The sequence below is a fragment of the Lachnellula hyalina genome, assembly GCF_007821495.1.
Source record: "Lachnellula hyalina strain CBS 185.66 chromosome Unknown contig00001, whole genome shotgun sequence".
NCBI lineage: Eukaryota > Fungi > Ascomycota > Leotiomycetes > Helotiales > Lachnaceae > Lachnellula > Lachnellula hyalina.
The window spans coordinates 320358-334548 of record NW_022157115.1 but is presented as its reverse complement, the minus strand read 5'-3'; the positions used below and the strand labels follow the sequence as shown (position 1 = coordinate 334548).

The 14191-nt window shown below is 48.5% G+C and overlaps 5 protein-coding genes across 5 annotated transcripts; 1 reads left to right on the top strand and 4 right to left on the bottom strand.

Moving 5' to 3' along the window:
* Positions 1–193: 193 nt before the first annotated feature.
* On the bottom strand, positions 194–2118 carry RDS2 (Regulator of drug sensitivity; the record flags this gene model as incomplete). The annotated part of the gene is made up of 5 exons (XM_031145095.1): positions 194–245; positions 298–494; positions 545–1284; positions 1340–1664; positions 1861–2118. 5 exons carry the CDS (start codon positions 2116–2118, stop codon positions 194–196), a joined length of 1572 nt encoding a protein of 523 aa, XP_031009941.1.
* A 3020-nt stretch (positions 2119–5138) lies between these two features.
* On the bottom strand, positions 5139–7397 carry sec6 (Exocyst complex component; the record flags this gene model as incomplete). Its single annotated transcript, XM_031145094.1, has 1 exon — positions 5139–7397. One exon carries the CDS (start codon positions 7395–7397, stop codon positions 5139–5141), a length of 2259 nt encoding a protein of 752 aa, XP_031009942.1.
* Positions 7398–9105: 1708 nt separating this feature from the next.
* On the bottom strand, positions 9106–11767 carry eaf3 (Chromatin modification-related protein; the record flags this gene model as incomplete). The annotated part of the gene is made up of 6 exons (XM_031145093.1): positions 9106–9281; positions 9329–9444; positions 9495–10486; positions 10543–10710; positions 10948–11459; positions 11530–11767. Coding segments are annotated over 6 exons (2202 nt in total), but the record flags the coding sequence as incomplete, so codon positions are not given.
* A 397-nt stretch (positions 11768–12164) lies between these two features.
* LHYA1_G000098 (uncharacterized protein) lies at positions 12165–12778 on the top strand (the record flags this gene model as incomplete). Its single annotated transcript, XM_031145092.1, has 2 exons — positions 12165–12461; positions 12518–12778. The coding sequence occupies 2 exons, from the start codon at positions 12165–12167 to the stop codon at positions 12776–12778; spliced, it is 558 nt and encodes a 185-aa protein (XP_031009874.1).
* Positions 12779–12934: 156 nt separating this feature from the next.
* LHYA1_G000097 (uncharacterized protein) lies at positions 12935–13820 on the bottom strand (the record flags this gene model as incomplete). The annotated part of the gene is made up of 3 exons (XM_031145091.1): positions 12935–12937; positions 12988–13054; positions 13102–13820. The coding sequence occupies 3 exons, from the start codon at positions 13818–13820 to the stop codon at positions 12935–12937; spliced, it is 789 nt and encodes a 262-aa protein (XP_031009875.1).
* Positions 13821–14191: the final 371 nt, after the last annotated feature.

Sequence of the window (14191 nt, the reverse complement as noted above, 5' to 3'; positions counted from 1 at the left end):
GAGGACAATAGAGGCGAAATGCTCTTTCTCTATTTGGCTATACTAGAAGGAAGGAGCTACAGTACATACAGTACAATGCTCAAATGGTTGCACGAGCCGACGCCAAACCTATGCCAACGCCCGACACCCCTGCCAACTTTTGTATGTACCGGTATACCCAAAGCCCTATATCTACTCGAAAAGACCAGTGGACTTAATGCTTCACTGGTTCCTGAGGTAGGAAATTGCCGACGATCAAGGAAGGTCTGTAGAAATGTCAGCATGAAGCTCGAGGTAGATGCAGGGAAAAATCCATACATTTTGTGATCATCTCGTCTTATCGTAAATGAAAAGCAACATTTGATTGTCGGATCCTTGGACTGGTCGTCTGGATTCTTCAATGAGCAGCTTGTTAGGAGAGCCTTCTGCGTCTGGTCAAAAGCTATCGCGCCGAACTTTTCCCAGTAATTGACAAGAGACTCCTCTGAAAGAATTTCGTGCAATGCGATTTTGCCCTATCATCAGTATTAGCAGAAGTTTGACAGTCCTTAAGAAAGCTATTTACATCTCTCAGTTTTTCTATGGGAACATGAACAAGTTCTGCCATCTCCTTGTTACCCCTAAATATCTCACCAGTCCGCCTCCAACAACATGCGGGTATAGCCATACTCGCAAAAACTCTGTCGTACTCCATAAGACTGCGCTCGAACCACATCTCCACATATATCAATTCGATATCTGTCAAGGCATGTATTTTCTCCCTGAACTTCGGTCTGAAGCGATCTAGCTGGCGAAGAATCTTTTGTTTCGAGGTTGCGTGTATATGGCCGTCCATGTAGGCTGATAACCGGGCATAGCCCTTAACATAATTGAACGGTTTCAGCATACCAGCGTCATACTTTGCCCGAAGGAGGCGTTGCATTCGCTCCTCAGGGGCATCGTTTCCAGTGGGATCCGCAGCTTGAAGATAGTATTCTCGCGCCCTGTCAGTTGGTAGAACACTGGCTGGCCGTGATATCGAACTGCCTTGAGCATTACTTGGTGCGCCTAGACTAGCTGGTTGTTGCGTTCCCGCGGCGTTGTTCGCTCCTCCTGGCAACATAGCACCAGAGTGATCAGAATAAAAGTTCGAGGTATCGTCAGGAAGCAATGCACCGTCGTCGAGCAAGCTGTTATTCAAAAAGTCGTTTAGGAGGTTGTACTCGGTCGTGACTTCTGGGGCGTTGAACATATACGAGGGGTGGTAGTTATGCATATCTTGATACTGATTTTGTGACCCGAGATAGTCGTTTGAATATCCAATAACTGTGCGTTCATCAACAGCTGAAAAGGCCGGCCTAAGGGCTAGTCGGGAACTCACATTGATTGCTATTGCTATTAAGAGCATTTGCTTGAATCCCCGAAACAGCTGACGGTTGAACGAGTTGTAAAGGAGTACCTTGGGAGAGTGCTGACGTTCCCAGTGTAAGGTTACTTTCTTCCGATGTATCTTGGGGAGCCTCGACCGGATTGCTTATTCCACTATCTAAGCTTGTCTGCGCTTGATCCTGTGCCGTGTCATCGTCCTCCGGGGCAGAACTGCTATGCTGCCTCTTGGACTTCTTCGTGGTCGATTCCGGTTCGCGGGGTTCATCGTGGCAAAGGTGCCCAATATTTCGCTTTATACAGCGGGCACATGGGCGTTCCTGTGCAACGGAAACAGGTTAGTCATACAACACTGCGTATCACGAGTAGCTGCATATATTGGAAAAGGTGGTCGTACCAAATCGCATGTCATATGCTAGGGAGGTACCAGATCGAATTAGCTTTTGCCAAACCACCTACGCATAGGTGCATCCACCAAGGTTTTCCTCTTGTATTTGCACCCAATGCAGTACTTACAGATCGTCGACAATACACACAAGCTGCAGGAACACGTTCCAAGGTCAGCAATTGCTGCGACTGTTTCAGAGAGAGAGCACTGAAGCTGGGCCTGCTTGACGTACCATGATTCACCTTGCGCCGTCGCTTGGTACTGGTACTGGTACTAGTACCAGTACCAGTACCTTTGCCATTGCCATTGCCCGATCTTGAGGCCGGTGGTGAGGTTTCCAGCTTGGGCTTTGGATCCTCCCCGTTGCTGGCTCCATTTTGGTCCATGGCATCGGAGCCTATGTTTCAAGAGCTTCCATCGGGTTGCGACGTCGCGCTGTCGTTGTCTGGACCAGGATAGATCTCGTGCCCACGTACTTCAATTCTGCGAGCCTGTTCCCTGTTAGGAGAGCGTTGGTGTACAACATGGAGGGTGGGAATGTACCACACACCGTTTCAACTGACGATCGCAGGCGTGAAAAGAGTCGTGTTGTTGGATGACGCTGATTGTTAGAAAATTGAAGTAATCGCAATCGGCATACAGTAGGCGGGGCAAGCGGACTAAGCCAAGAATGTAGACCCTAGCCCCAGCCCAGGATCCTCCAGGCCAGACCAGGTACGATGTATGTATTATGCAAAAGGCTCAAAGCGGATATTAATCATGTGACGGCAATTGGGTATCATTATTGGGGAATGTAATATTCCGTACTCCGTTAAGCAAGGTTATATTATTAACCCATACCTCATTTCATCGTAACTACCTATGTAGGTAATAGGTTGCCTGTTCTGCTCCAAATTCCCGCCTATTCAAGTCCCAGAACAACCTCTTCGTACTTTGAAGTATCTAAATGGTCGAACAATGTAGCTTGCACAGCTGCCTTGCTTTTCGCTATTGCATCACTGACTCCCTCAACCTGCTTGAGGTTTCCCTGCATGCTGTCCATGTGATTCTCAATGCCCTTCACGATATCTTGTAGATTCTCGTCCTCAAATATCTGGAATACAATTAGCTTTCAATAGAGCACCAGCTCTTTGCGGGGCAACTTACGCCTGATATTGGTACCGCTGCATGCAGACCAAATTCCAAATATTCTCCTTCTATCGTCGAATCCTCCGACCGAAGTAGAGGATGAAGCTTTCGTTCAGCTTGCTTCCTCGAGACAGATGCGGCTTTTGCGTTTGCCTCCAGCTCTGCCAAAATAGCTTTCTCCGATTCCAACCAAATTGTTTCCTTGCTCAACTCGTCTTCCAAAAGTTCATTTGCATGTAGCGTAGGAGTGAGCTGAGCCTCAAGAGCCCTGTTATAGTCAAGGATCTTCTCGAAATTGAAGTCATCTTCCCGTTGAGGACGTGTCCCTTGTGGAAAAGGCAGACCTCTTGAGAGTTTGGTAACAAGCCGACGATTCACGAACTGCAAAATGGTGCTCGCTTGACTTCTCTTCTGTTCCTCTTTAAGACGGGCTATGACTGGTTTCTGGACATCGGATAGTAGCTGAGAAATAAGCTCAATACAATTAGCTTGTAGTGATGTCCATTTCGCCTGGATGGTATGGGGAGGTACTTTGCGCGTGACTTTGGCTAAATGCTGATACTTGGGAGGTTTTTCTTGTCGGTGGGTCTCTCTTTCCTCTTGCTGGACGGCTTCACTTACCCGACGACGCTTTGCATTTGGAGGATCATCTTTTGATTCTGATAATATATTAGCCTTCAATCTGATAGATCACGGGATGATGTCCTTACTCTCGACTGTTTTACGCTTACGCTCAAGACGTTCGGTGTTGGATGAACGACCCGCAGTCTCTCCCTTAACGTTCGCAGTTGCGTGGCCACTCTTCTTTGAAGGACCCAAACTTGACTTCTCGTTATGGTTCTTGGATCTGGAAGGTCTTGGTGCTGCTTCAGCAGTCGAAGGCTTTTCTGGCCGTGCTCTGGCTTTTCCAAAAGTTGATGAAGCAGTTTCCACACCAACAAACTCACCCGAATGTCGAACCCGTCTGCCCTTCTTCTCGTGAGGTGAAGCGATTGGAGATTGCTCCTGAATGTCTGCATCGGATCGTCGCGTGCGCCTTCTCCCTCTGGTTTCCTCCTCGACATCAGTAGCAGTAGGCTTCTTCCGTTTAGTCTTATCCTTGGCTGGTTCTTCAATGCTGGATTGTTTTTCCGCACTACCACCTGAGGGGCGTTCAGTTTTGGTCTTCTTTCCAGTATCCCTAGCCATTGGTCTGACTGCCTCTTGAACCTCCGCCTTTTCATTAGAAGTTCGGCCGCGCCTCCTAGGCCTTTCAGATTCGACTGCCTCTTCAACCTGCGAAACAGCAGAGCTGACTTTCTTCCTAGTGTCTCTCTTCTCACTACGCTGTAATTCATCATTTGCATTTGATAAACGACCCTTCCTCACAGGCTTATCCTCTCCCCCAGTCTTCGTCGTCTTCCCTCTATTCCCAGCCGATGGCGCATCCTGCACTGTTCGCTTTCCAGATAAACTATCAATACCCCTCGACGAATTAGGATTCTCTTGCAACTGTGATATCGAAGGGCTCGCTGCCCACCAATCCGAAGGCCGGGAGCGCTTTCGTTTCAGTCCTTCTCGCTCTGGCACTGGCGCTGGCGCTGCTTCTGTTTGCTTCTTTCGCGGCTGCGTAATCTTTGGGGCTTTCAGAGCGGGTGCAGGCGCGCGCGCGGGTTTCTCTTGCTGGAGAGGGGTCGCTGTTGATGCTGCGGGACTTGCTGCCCACCAGTCCGAGGGACGAGAGCGCTTTCTCTTTAGGACTTCTGTTTCTGGGGCCTGAGTCATGTCAGTATCTCTTTTCAATCTTCAGAATTAGGAGTTACCATAATTGTGATGGTCGTGTTGTTGATGGCGAATCTCGGTCGCGCTTTCGATTCGCGAGCTTGGGTTGACGCGTACAGTAGTGCACGTGACTGGGAACTCATCTGAAAGTCAGGAGAAAGGGGCGCCATGGCACTTGCAGACTATCTTCGAGAGAGGCATCAAGTCGCACATCGCAGCTTCAGGTGTCAATTTAAGACGCCATTAAACAAAAATAAAGAGTTGGGGACCATGGCCATGGCATCACTTCGATAACCTTGACCCGTCGACCACAAAGTCTCTGTAATAGATGAAGTTATAAATAAAGCCCGCCAATCAGCTCTCACAACTGGGAATGGGAGAGTAAAGTAAGTAGGGCTATTCCATTGTCATCCCAACCCTCTATGATTTTACATATAACCTAAAACATACATTGAGCCCATCCAACGCCTCCATATGCCCGCTAAAAACGTACCGAGTTTCCCAGACAGTAAGCCCCTCATTTAACCTTGCTCATAATTGTCTCCAAGCCTCTCACCACGTCGATCTGTGCCGCTCTCGCCTTGACAGCATTCAGCAAACTCCTATCAAAGTCATCTCTCGTCCTTAACACAGCCTCCACCCAGCTAAGCTGCAAATCCCAGTAATCACTCTTGAAATTAGCAAAGACTTCCGGAACCACAGACTTATCAGCTTCAATGAGCTGTAAAAAGGGTTCAGTGACCCGCCACTTCTGCTTGATTGTATCAGAGACATCAGGACTAAGATAGCTGCTGTTGTTGAAGAATTCGAAAGCTGTAGAGACATCGTTGAATAGCTTCTCTTTGAACGGATCTTGGCGCTTGAATTTGGCGCCTTTGTTCCTGACGCTTGAGAGGTAGCGGATAAGCAGCTCGTCGGCTAATTCCTCGATAAAGATATCGAGGAGAGAATGATGTAGGACACTCTTGTAGTCACCGACATACTCTTCGAAAGTGACGACCATTTGCTTCATAGCAGTAGCCGAATACCATTTTATAGTGAAAAAATCAGGTATCACAGACCGGAAATCCACAGCGAAAATAAGCTGTGCGAACTTGGCAATGCAGTGCGTACTGAGATCCACGTAACCGTCCCGGAGGTTAGAAATCTCCTCATCTGCGCGTTCTAGGTACTGAGGTGATACCAAGGGTTCGAACTTCTGTCGGAAACTGCTAAGGTATGCAAACTGCCCTGCTTCTTCATTGTCGTCAATGCAGGCAATCTGATCGTTTGCCGTAGCAACAAGCCAATCTTGCAGAGCTTGAAAGCCTTCTAGCTCTGAAGTAGTGCTGTAATACCGAGCGGCTTCATCGTTGAGCATTCTCTGCCAAGCCTGTTGCCGGCTCTTCAGCCGTAGAATCATGGCATCCACAACACCTTCAGCAACGTCCTGCCTTCCTGAGCCAGCAGCGCCATCAAGTTGCTCTCTCAGCATACGCCACATATCGATCAGGTTCTTGGTTCGGAAATAACCGTTTTCATCCGTGTCCAGATTCGAGCCGTCGACATTCCTCTCAGCGAAATCCTTCTTTTCAGTTGCAAAGATTCTCTCAAGCCACTGATCAAGGAACTTGATAATCTTGTTCCGGAAATCCCTAACCATTTCAGATTCCCTTGAATCTATCACATGCGGTAATAAATCATCTTGGTTGAACCCGAGCTTTCCCATCTTCATGTAGTACTTTTCTGGCCAGTTGAGAATAGCCAGCATGTGGCTAGAATCAGTATCCGGATCATCGATCATGCCAACAAGAAAGTCGTGCATGAGCTTATGGTATATCTTCCCATAAATCTGGAATATCTTCCACCTCTTCGGCATGAGTGGAGCCGCTCCTTGCTTGACAGCATTGAGGTCGTTGAAAAACCACTTCAGTTGTTTCTCTAACCTCGAGGAATCCTCCAAGAATGCCTGCTTAGTCTCCATAGCTTGCTCATCGGCATGTATCTCTATAGCCTCCAAGAACTTCTCCTTATACCCTCTGGTCTTCTTCGCTCCATCCGTAATGCTCTGAAACCTTGCCGCCATCTCCTTGTGATCCTTCAACGCTTCTTGCAGCGCCTTCACCCTCTTATCACTCTTCTCCTCCGCCTCAATGATGACTGCAAACCGTACCACCAGCCCATTATTTCCACTTATAACCACATTGATAAGATTCAACGCAATATCCCCAATATGCTCATCAAACCAATCCACCGTCTCGTCCAACCTCGCAAAGTAGTCCACCAGCGTACTTTGTAAACTCGAATCGTCCGCCCGCAAAATCTGCTCCATAGCATCATCCCTGATGTTCCTCAGCTGCGTCAGTTCATAGTGCACCGCCAGCAAATTCGGCATGTTCTCCTTATCCCTATCATCCTCCTGCAGCATCATCTCGACCTGGCCTAGGCGATCATTAAAACTATCCAAATTCTTCCTCATTGTTTCCACCGCGCTGAAATTCCTATGCGTCTCCGAGACCAGATTGATGTTAGGAAAATCACGGATCATGTTCTGCGACTCAGCACATAGCTTGTCGATCTTCATCATTTCCTCTTTGATGAGCTGGACTGTTCTCTGCCCGTCTGTGATGCCGTTCATGCCAGATTGAGTGATTTCCAATTGCTCTTTTAAACCGCTGCGCAGCTGCGAGTCGACCGCGGCCTTCTTCCGCGTGTATTCTAACTTCATGGCGGGGATTTTATCGAGGTCGTCCGGATGCCGGAGCAGCTCGGCGAGCTTGACTGTCGAGCTGTCCATATTTAGGGCGGGAGCAAGTAGCTGCTGCGAAGTGTGTTGGTTCGGACCTTCATACCATGAGTTACGTGTGCTATGACAAAAGATGAAACGTTGTCGTGTGGTGGAATCCGGGGTCTAGCGCGCGGAAGCTCGCTCGTTCGATCGCCTGTCAAGAAATTCTGCAACCTCGAGCTTGTGAACCTCAATTGCGCCCAACAACAAAAGGCCTCTTCACAAACAAAGGTACCTACTTATTCCCTGTTAATACAATATTTACCTAACACGCTGCCAATTCTAGCTACACCACAATGTCATACTTCCGCATAACCCTCACACGCTCAGGCATCGGCATGCCCAAACGTACTCAAGGCGTCCTCAAAGCCCTCGGCCTACGCCACCGCATGACAACAGTCTTCTATCCTGTCACACCCGAAGTCGCTGGTCAGATCATGAGAGTCAAGGAATTGGTTACTGTGCAGGAGGTGGATAAGGCGTTAACGAAGAGTGAGGTGAAGGCGGAACGGAGACCAGATCCCGGATTTTATCTTGAGAGCGCAGCGCCAAGGTGATGATGAGGTGGAGTGATGAAGCTGTGCAAGATAGAGGGTAGAGGAAGTGATGAGACTTGGGAGTGCGGAGATTTGGACTTGGTTCGAAATGGGACTGGGAAGGGGCCGTTGTCACAATGGAGTCTTTGAACAGCGCTTCCTCAAATCGTCTCGCCTCGAGTCTGGAAACCACTTGCAACGAGTAGATGATTAAGGAGTTTTGGTTCATGTGTCTCAATATTGTAACATACAAAGATGGCTTGGAAGAGAATTGAGTAGGATCTTCTAGCCTAGAGGTCGCTGTACAATATATAAACACTCTCACATACTCAAATCCCTGACACTCTCATGCAGGATCAGACGAAGAGCCATACCAATTCAGTTTAGATAACAACGACCCAGTTAGCCTCAGCATGGAAAAGAACAGCAACCATTTGACCAACCTCCGACGAGGCTTCGAGCCGTCATTTCTTCCACGGAACTGGGAGTCTTCTAGAGCTTCGTGCCTAACAAACCTCGCCTAGACAATAAATTCTTTTCTAGCTTGGACGAAAAGGAAATCAACGATGTCTTTACTTCCTGGGATGGTCATAGGGGTGGGGACATATCCTTCAAGGATGCCTCGGAAGATATGAAGAATATGTGGATTGTAGAGGAATGGATATTTGCCATCGCTGTCCTCAAAGACCGTAGGGTGACAGTCTCCATTATTATAGATGAGATACACCGAATTAGAGACCACGGGGATGATTGGGATAGCTGGATACAAAGACGTGGAGATTGATAGACAGTCCGCCCGCCCTATTGAAAAGATAGCACGTATGATTTGTTTCAATTACTACAGTGTCTGAATAGAGTACATCTGTGGAGTCTCACCATGCAGCGATCAGAAGAAAATACTAAAGTGAAAGCCAAGCTTCGTTAGAGTTTGCTGCTTCCTGTCCTCATCCGTGAAACCCTAACAATCATGATCCCGCGCTCGAGAGAATCAGATACCGCAACAAAGCACAACCATGCAAATGCCTCTTCGCTGGTCCCAAGTTCCATATATGTAAATTCAGACCATTGACTCCATGCTCCGGTATTATGCTGCAATCAAAACGACTTCTTCGAAATCAGACAAGTTTACGGTGACGTTTGTTATGGGAGACTTTGTCGCGCAAAGGCTGGGATGACGTTCCCTAAACGCCGCCACGGGCCTTCTCAACGTAGTCTGCACCTGGGGTCTCATATTCCTTGACAAAGTACTTCTCAGCATTTTTGCCAAGCCAAGTTGTCAACTTAATGAGCTCTTCCCGAAGACGATTAACAGACTGTTGATCCATATTGGTCTGTGCAATCAATTCTGGGAGGGAGACTATACAGTATCAGCATTTCATTCCGAGATATTGAGTCTAAGCTTACCAAGAAGACGAGACAAGTGTTCTGCGCCATAAGTATCAACAGCACTCTTTCCCGATAGTGGACCTTGGCTGCTACCCCATGCAGTGCGAACCTCGGTGTATTGAGCACGCTCAAATCTACAAAACTATGTTAGATTTATCACCAAACAGTCAACGCTGTATCGTACCTGTAGAGAAGAACGCGTCCAAGACATTTCTCGAAGTAGTCCTTCAAGCCCGCGATCACTTCTTCCAGGATATCTGCGTGAGAACTACCCTCCACTCGTCGTGGGCTCTCATAATTGTAATAGTCGTCTAGAATCTCGCTGACGGGGTGAGTGCTAGGAAGGGGAACGAGCTGTTGGTTTTTGGTGACATTCTCCCAATCGTCGACTAGGATTGCCTTGACGTGGTCGGGAATAGGGAGTTGGATTGAAGGCCGAGCGTGAAATGTTTCTTCCTGGTTCTTGTTAGAGAATTGGCCGCTTTTCCGTCTTGCATTACGAATAATCTCGCAGCTAAACTCCTTCTCGAAAGGCTTCCTTTCAGATCTTTTGCGATCAGGAAAGAGCGGAACTAAAGTGAATCGCCAATTGTCCGACTCGGAAGCGACCTCTGAACCTTGCAACTGTGGTTCGGGAGATCTCAATACCCATGCTACTTTGCGAGGTTTCGTGATGCCCACGGGCTTTTGGGACACAGAAGCTTTCTCCGACGGATAACCCTCACTAGAGGGACCACTGACTTGTGCGATATCTGCAGGTTTGTCTTCAAAAATGATCCCAGCAATTGGCATAGTGATGTTATGTGGCAAGTCTTTGTAGTATCGGTAAACAGCAGGGGTGTCGGTCTTCTTGTTGATATGTTCCTGGAGCTTTGGATGAATTCTCTTCCTTATTTCCGTTTTCGTTTGCGAAAATTGACCATAGAAATCAGGGTTCTTAAGTCGGCCATTATTGGCAATATAACTGAAGTTGCGATCTGGGAGCTTAAGCAGATAGTCGTCGACCATCAAGTCTTCAGTATTGAGAACTCTTTGGACGTCCCATTCGGGATTCCCAGGTATGCTCCAAGGAGCGTCAATGGCGGTTTTAGTACTTCTAGTAGCGACACCTTCCTTGGCTATGATGCGGCGTGCACGTTTTGCTGGAGGAGAGACGGGTGCTTCGTCTTCCCGAGGCTGAAAAGGGTGTAAGTGATTGATTTTGAGTAGAATTTTGAATGGTTGCAACTTACGCGCTTTGATAGGGGGCGTGTTGCCGTATCAGTTGCATCAGACTCGTCGACCTCATCGCCGGAGGGCCCCAATGAGGAGAGGGGGGAGAGTGAGGGTGACGAAAGTGGTAGTGTGGCAGCCGAAGTCATGGGGGTCAGCGACACGCTGAGGACGGCATCCATGATCTCCTACGTACCCCAACCCAAAACCGAGGCCGTATGTATTTTACAGGATAGAGTGTAGATCTATTGGATTTGGCGCAGTAACGGAGCAATTGGGTGGTATGGCCGGGGTTGGCATTTGGAGGTTGTGGGTGTGGAAAGGGAAGCAGGTGCGAAGTTGCCAAAGAAGGGTCCAAGCGAAAAAAGTCCGCGAGCCGGCGCAAGAGCCCAAACAATGAATACAATACAATGAAAGCAGCACACAACGAAAACAAACACAAAGAAAGTGAATTGGGGAATACTGACATGTTCCAAATCATAGTCCCGATTTCTCCGTGGTCCTCTTCCGCCTGGTGCAGCGGCAGAGGTATGACGTTCCTCACTGCCTCGTGTCGAACTGAAGTCGGAGCCGTTTGTCTTTCCGCCCTTCTTCACCGCGGATCTGGGAATCTTTTGGAGAGCCTTCATCTGTGTATGGAGCTGCGCTGCGAGCTCCTTATTCTCGGGGGTGAACTCTCTCACTCGGTCTTGAGGAACCCAATCATCCCACTGGTTATTCGTCACATGGTCAGGAGGGTTCACCACGTCTTTCAGGGAACGGTGCATTTTTCGCAGTCCCGCACCAAGGAGATGCAAATTGAAGAATGCGGGTTTGAGGAGGAGATGCAAATGAAGGGCGAAGTGGAAGCGAAGTTCCTCGCTTTCCAACCAAGCAGTCTTGATTTGGAAGTGACGACCTCCCTCCTCCATCTCGCTCTCTCCCCCGTGCTTCTCAACTATGGAAGCACTTGACCAGATCGGGCCCGAATTTTGCAATGGCAGAACAGCAATAAAATCATGGGATACTGACAGTATGTTTCCATCCCTTGTAGTGGATTTTGTATTGCCAGGAAGTGTTGTCCTCCGTTGCTCGTGATTCCAAAACTACTGCCTCATACAGCATGTCATGGTGAAAGCAGAGGACCCTCTCGTTCTTGGAGAAGGGGGGAGCCGCCGCAGCTGACTTGGAAGGTGCCATTTTCGTTAAGTATGATATTCCAAGGTCGCGCCGGTAATCAAATATGCCTTTACTTCCAAAGTCGATCTATCCTGAAAGTTAGGCACGTGTTGTGTAGGAGGGAGAAGGGGACCAGCGCGGCGAGATGATGAGAGGTCAGAAAGTTCGTCAAAAACGCGCTTGGAATTGTCGCGTCGCCCCTGCGCTCGACCTTTTTCGTACAACCACCTTTTGAAGATCAAATCAACACGACCAAAGACAAAACTTTGATTCTCTTGGGGCTGGTTGCAATCCGATTTGCTATGTTGAAGAAGTAGGGGTGGCTCTGGCTAAATTGCAACGCGCGCAAAGGAACAACATTCATCCAACAAGTCCGACATACACATTGGCCAGGCGCATTGATTGCCCTCACATCAGAAAACCCTTTCACTCCTTCTAGCTGCTTAAATCTTGCTCTATCTTTGCCAGACACACTTTTTCCATTATGGCGCCAACAGAAGCAACGATACTCTCAACATTTCTGCTTCCTCCCGCACCTCTACCGACCATCATCTCCCTCAAAGCCTTCACCGAGCTGTTTCCCCGCTCCCAGCAATCCTCTCCTCAGATCAAGGCACTTTACCGCGATTTACAGCACCAGCGCGTCAAAATCACTGATGCAGTCGCCCGCAACATAGCTGCGGAGACAAAGAGAGGGAATGCGCAACGGCGGGCTGTTGTAAAGGCGCGGAGAGAGTCGGAAAAGGAGGATCCGGATGATGAAGTGGAAATCGAGAATGCTGTGAGTTCAGAGTCATCTAGAGAAAAAAACTGGAGCCAGAATCCTAATTGTTGTAGCTTTTCGGCCCAACGTCAAATCTATCCTCCTCCAAGTCACATACCTTGACGTCGATATTACCAGAACTAGAGGGTGCCGCAGGAGATATTGAAGAAGAAATTCGAAGGCTTGACGAGGAAGCAGAAGCGCTGCTGGAAGAGATGAGAAGTACTGTTGGGGGATTGAGTGATCTACGGTACGGACGATTGGCGAATGGACAGCTCCGTGAAGAAGTCCTTGAAGGTCTTTCTAGGTTGGAGAACTCTTGCGACACGAGATAAATGATCACGGGAGGACATGATACATGATAGAAATCGGCGTTTTTGATACCCCAATGGAATTACTATTTATCACTATTTGTTTGTTGGGCCTGACAGAAGTCTCCCTTCCCATCGTTTCCCATTCCTCCATTCCAATATACACTTACAAGAACGATTTTACTACGAATGTTAGTTAGTACATGTTATTGGCGTCTTCAAGGGTTGCCTACTCTAGCGGGAGCAGCAGCTGGTGCAGCACCTGCAGCTCTTGGGTTAGGACCAGCGGATCTGTTGCTCCTAGGAATAATTAGCATCTATCTATTGACACCGATCTTTGGACTTACATGAAGGTTCTGCTAATGAAAGAAATACCAATCATGAACATCCAGCTGGGAATAAAAGCGAAACCCCAGAAAAGGTAACCGAGAGGCACAGCGAGGCCGTACTGGGCGAAGAGACCGTCGAATGGGTGGAAGTAACCCTCGTAAAGAGGCTTCGACTTCCACTCCTTGGTGGAGTGAAGATCCGTGAAGGTCTGCACGGTAGTGGCGGTAGCGTTCAACGACTTAACGCGAACGTCGACGGGCGCAGGTGGTGCTGAGACCTCTACGATCCAGAGAGATGGTGGACCGGCAGCCCACGAGTTGCAGAGGACTGGCTGGTCATCGCAGTTGAGGTATCCGAGTTGCGGAGTAGTTGGGTTGACAGACCAGAGAGCTGCAGTTTCGTTGAAAGCAGTCTCTACACCAGTGCAGTGGCCGAAGCAGGTCTTGTTTCCTCCAGTAACGAGAATCCACCATTCTTCGGGGGTGGTGCTTGCGGGCGTAACGCTTGATCGAATTGTGTGCTCCCAGTCGTGGAGAGACAATACCTTGAGAGTCTTACCTCCAGCTTTGGCAGTGGCAGCATGAGGGGTATGCGCCTTATTCGGGTTGGGAATGTAGGATGAGACCTTGTCGAACCAGTACTGAGCTTGAGCTTTGGCCTGCTCGAGTGGGGTATCTTCTTGCGCAGCAGCCGCAAGGAGCGGGAGAGCCAAGATAGAAAGTGTAGAGAAGCGCATAATGGCAACTTGATTAAAGGATGTATGAAGCCGTAGAAACAAAGGTGGAGGTGGAGGCGAAGGTGAAATAGGCTTCGGAGAAGTGATGCGTCCGGTTCGCTGATAAGGCTGAAGATACTTGAAGAAGCAGGGCGACAAAAGTCAAGGAAGGACTCTAGGTGCGAGTATTTAGAAAAATAGCCAAAATTACAAGAGGTGTAATGTTTGCAGATGGTTGTACAGATGAAGCCAGATATGGGTAAGGTAGGTAGAAGATGGTGACAGGAGAAGGCAGAGGAACGACAAGCAATGAGCTCTTGAAATTGCGCTCCCCTCCAACCCTCATGCCACAGCCAATGAGACATCAATACTGAAGCCAATTAGAGCTAGAC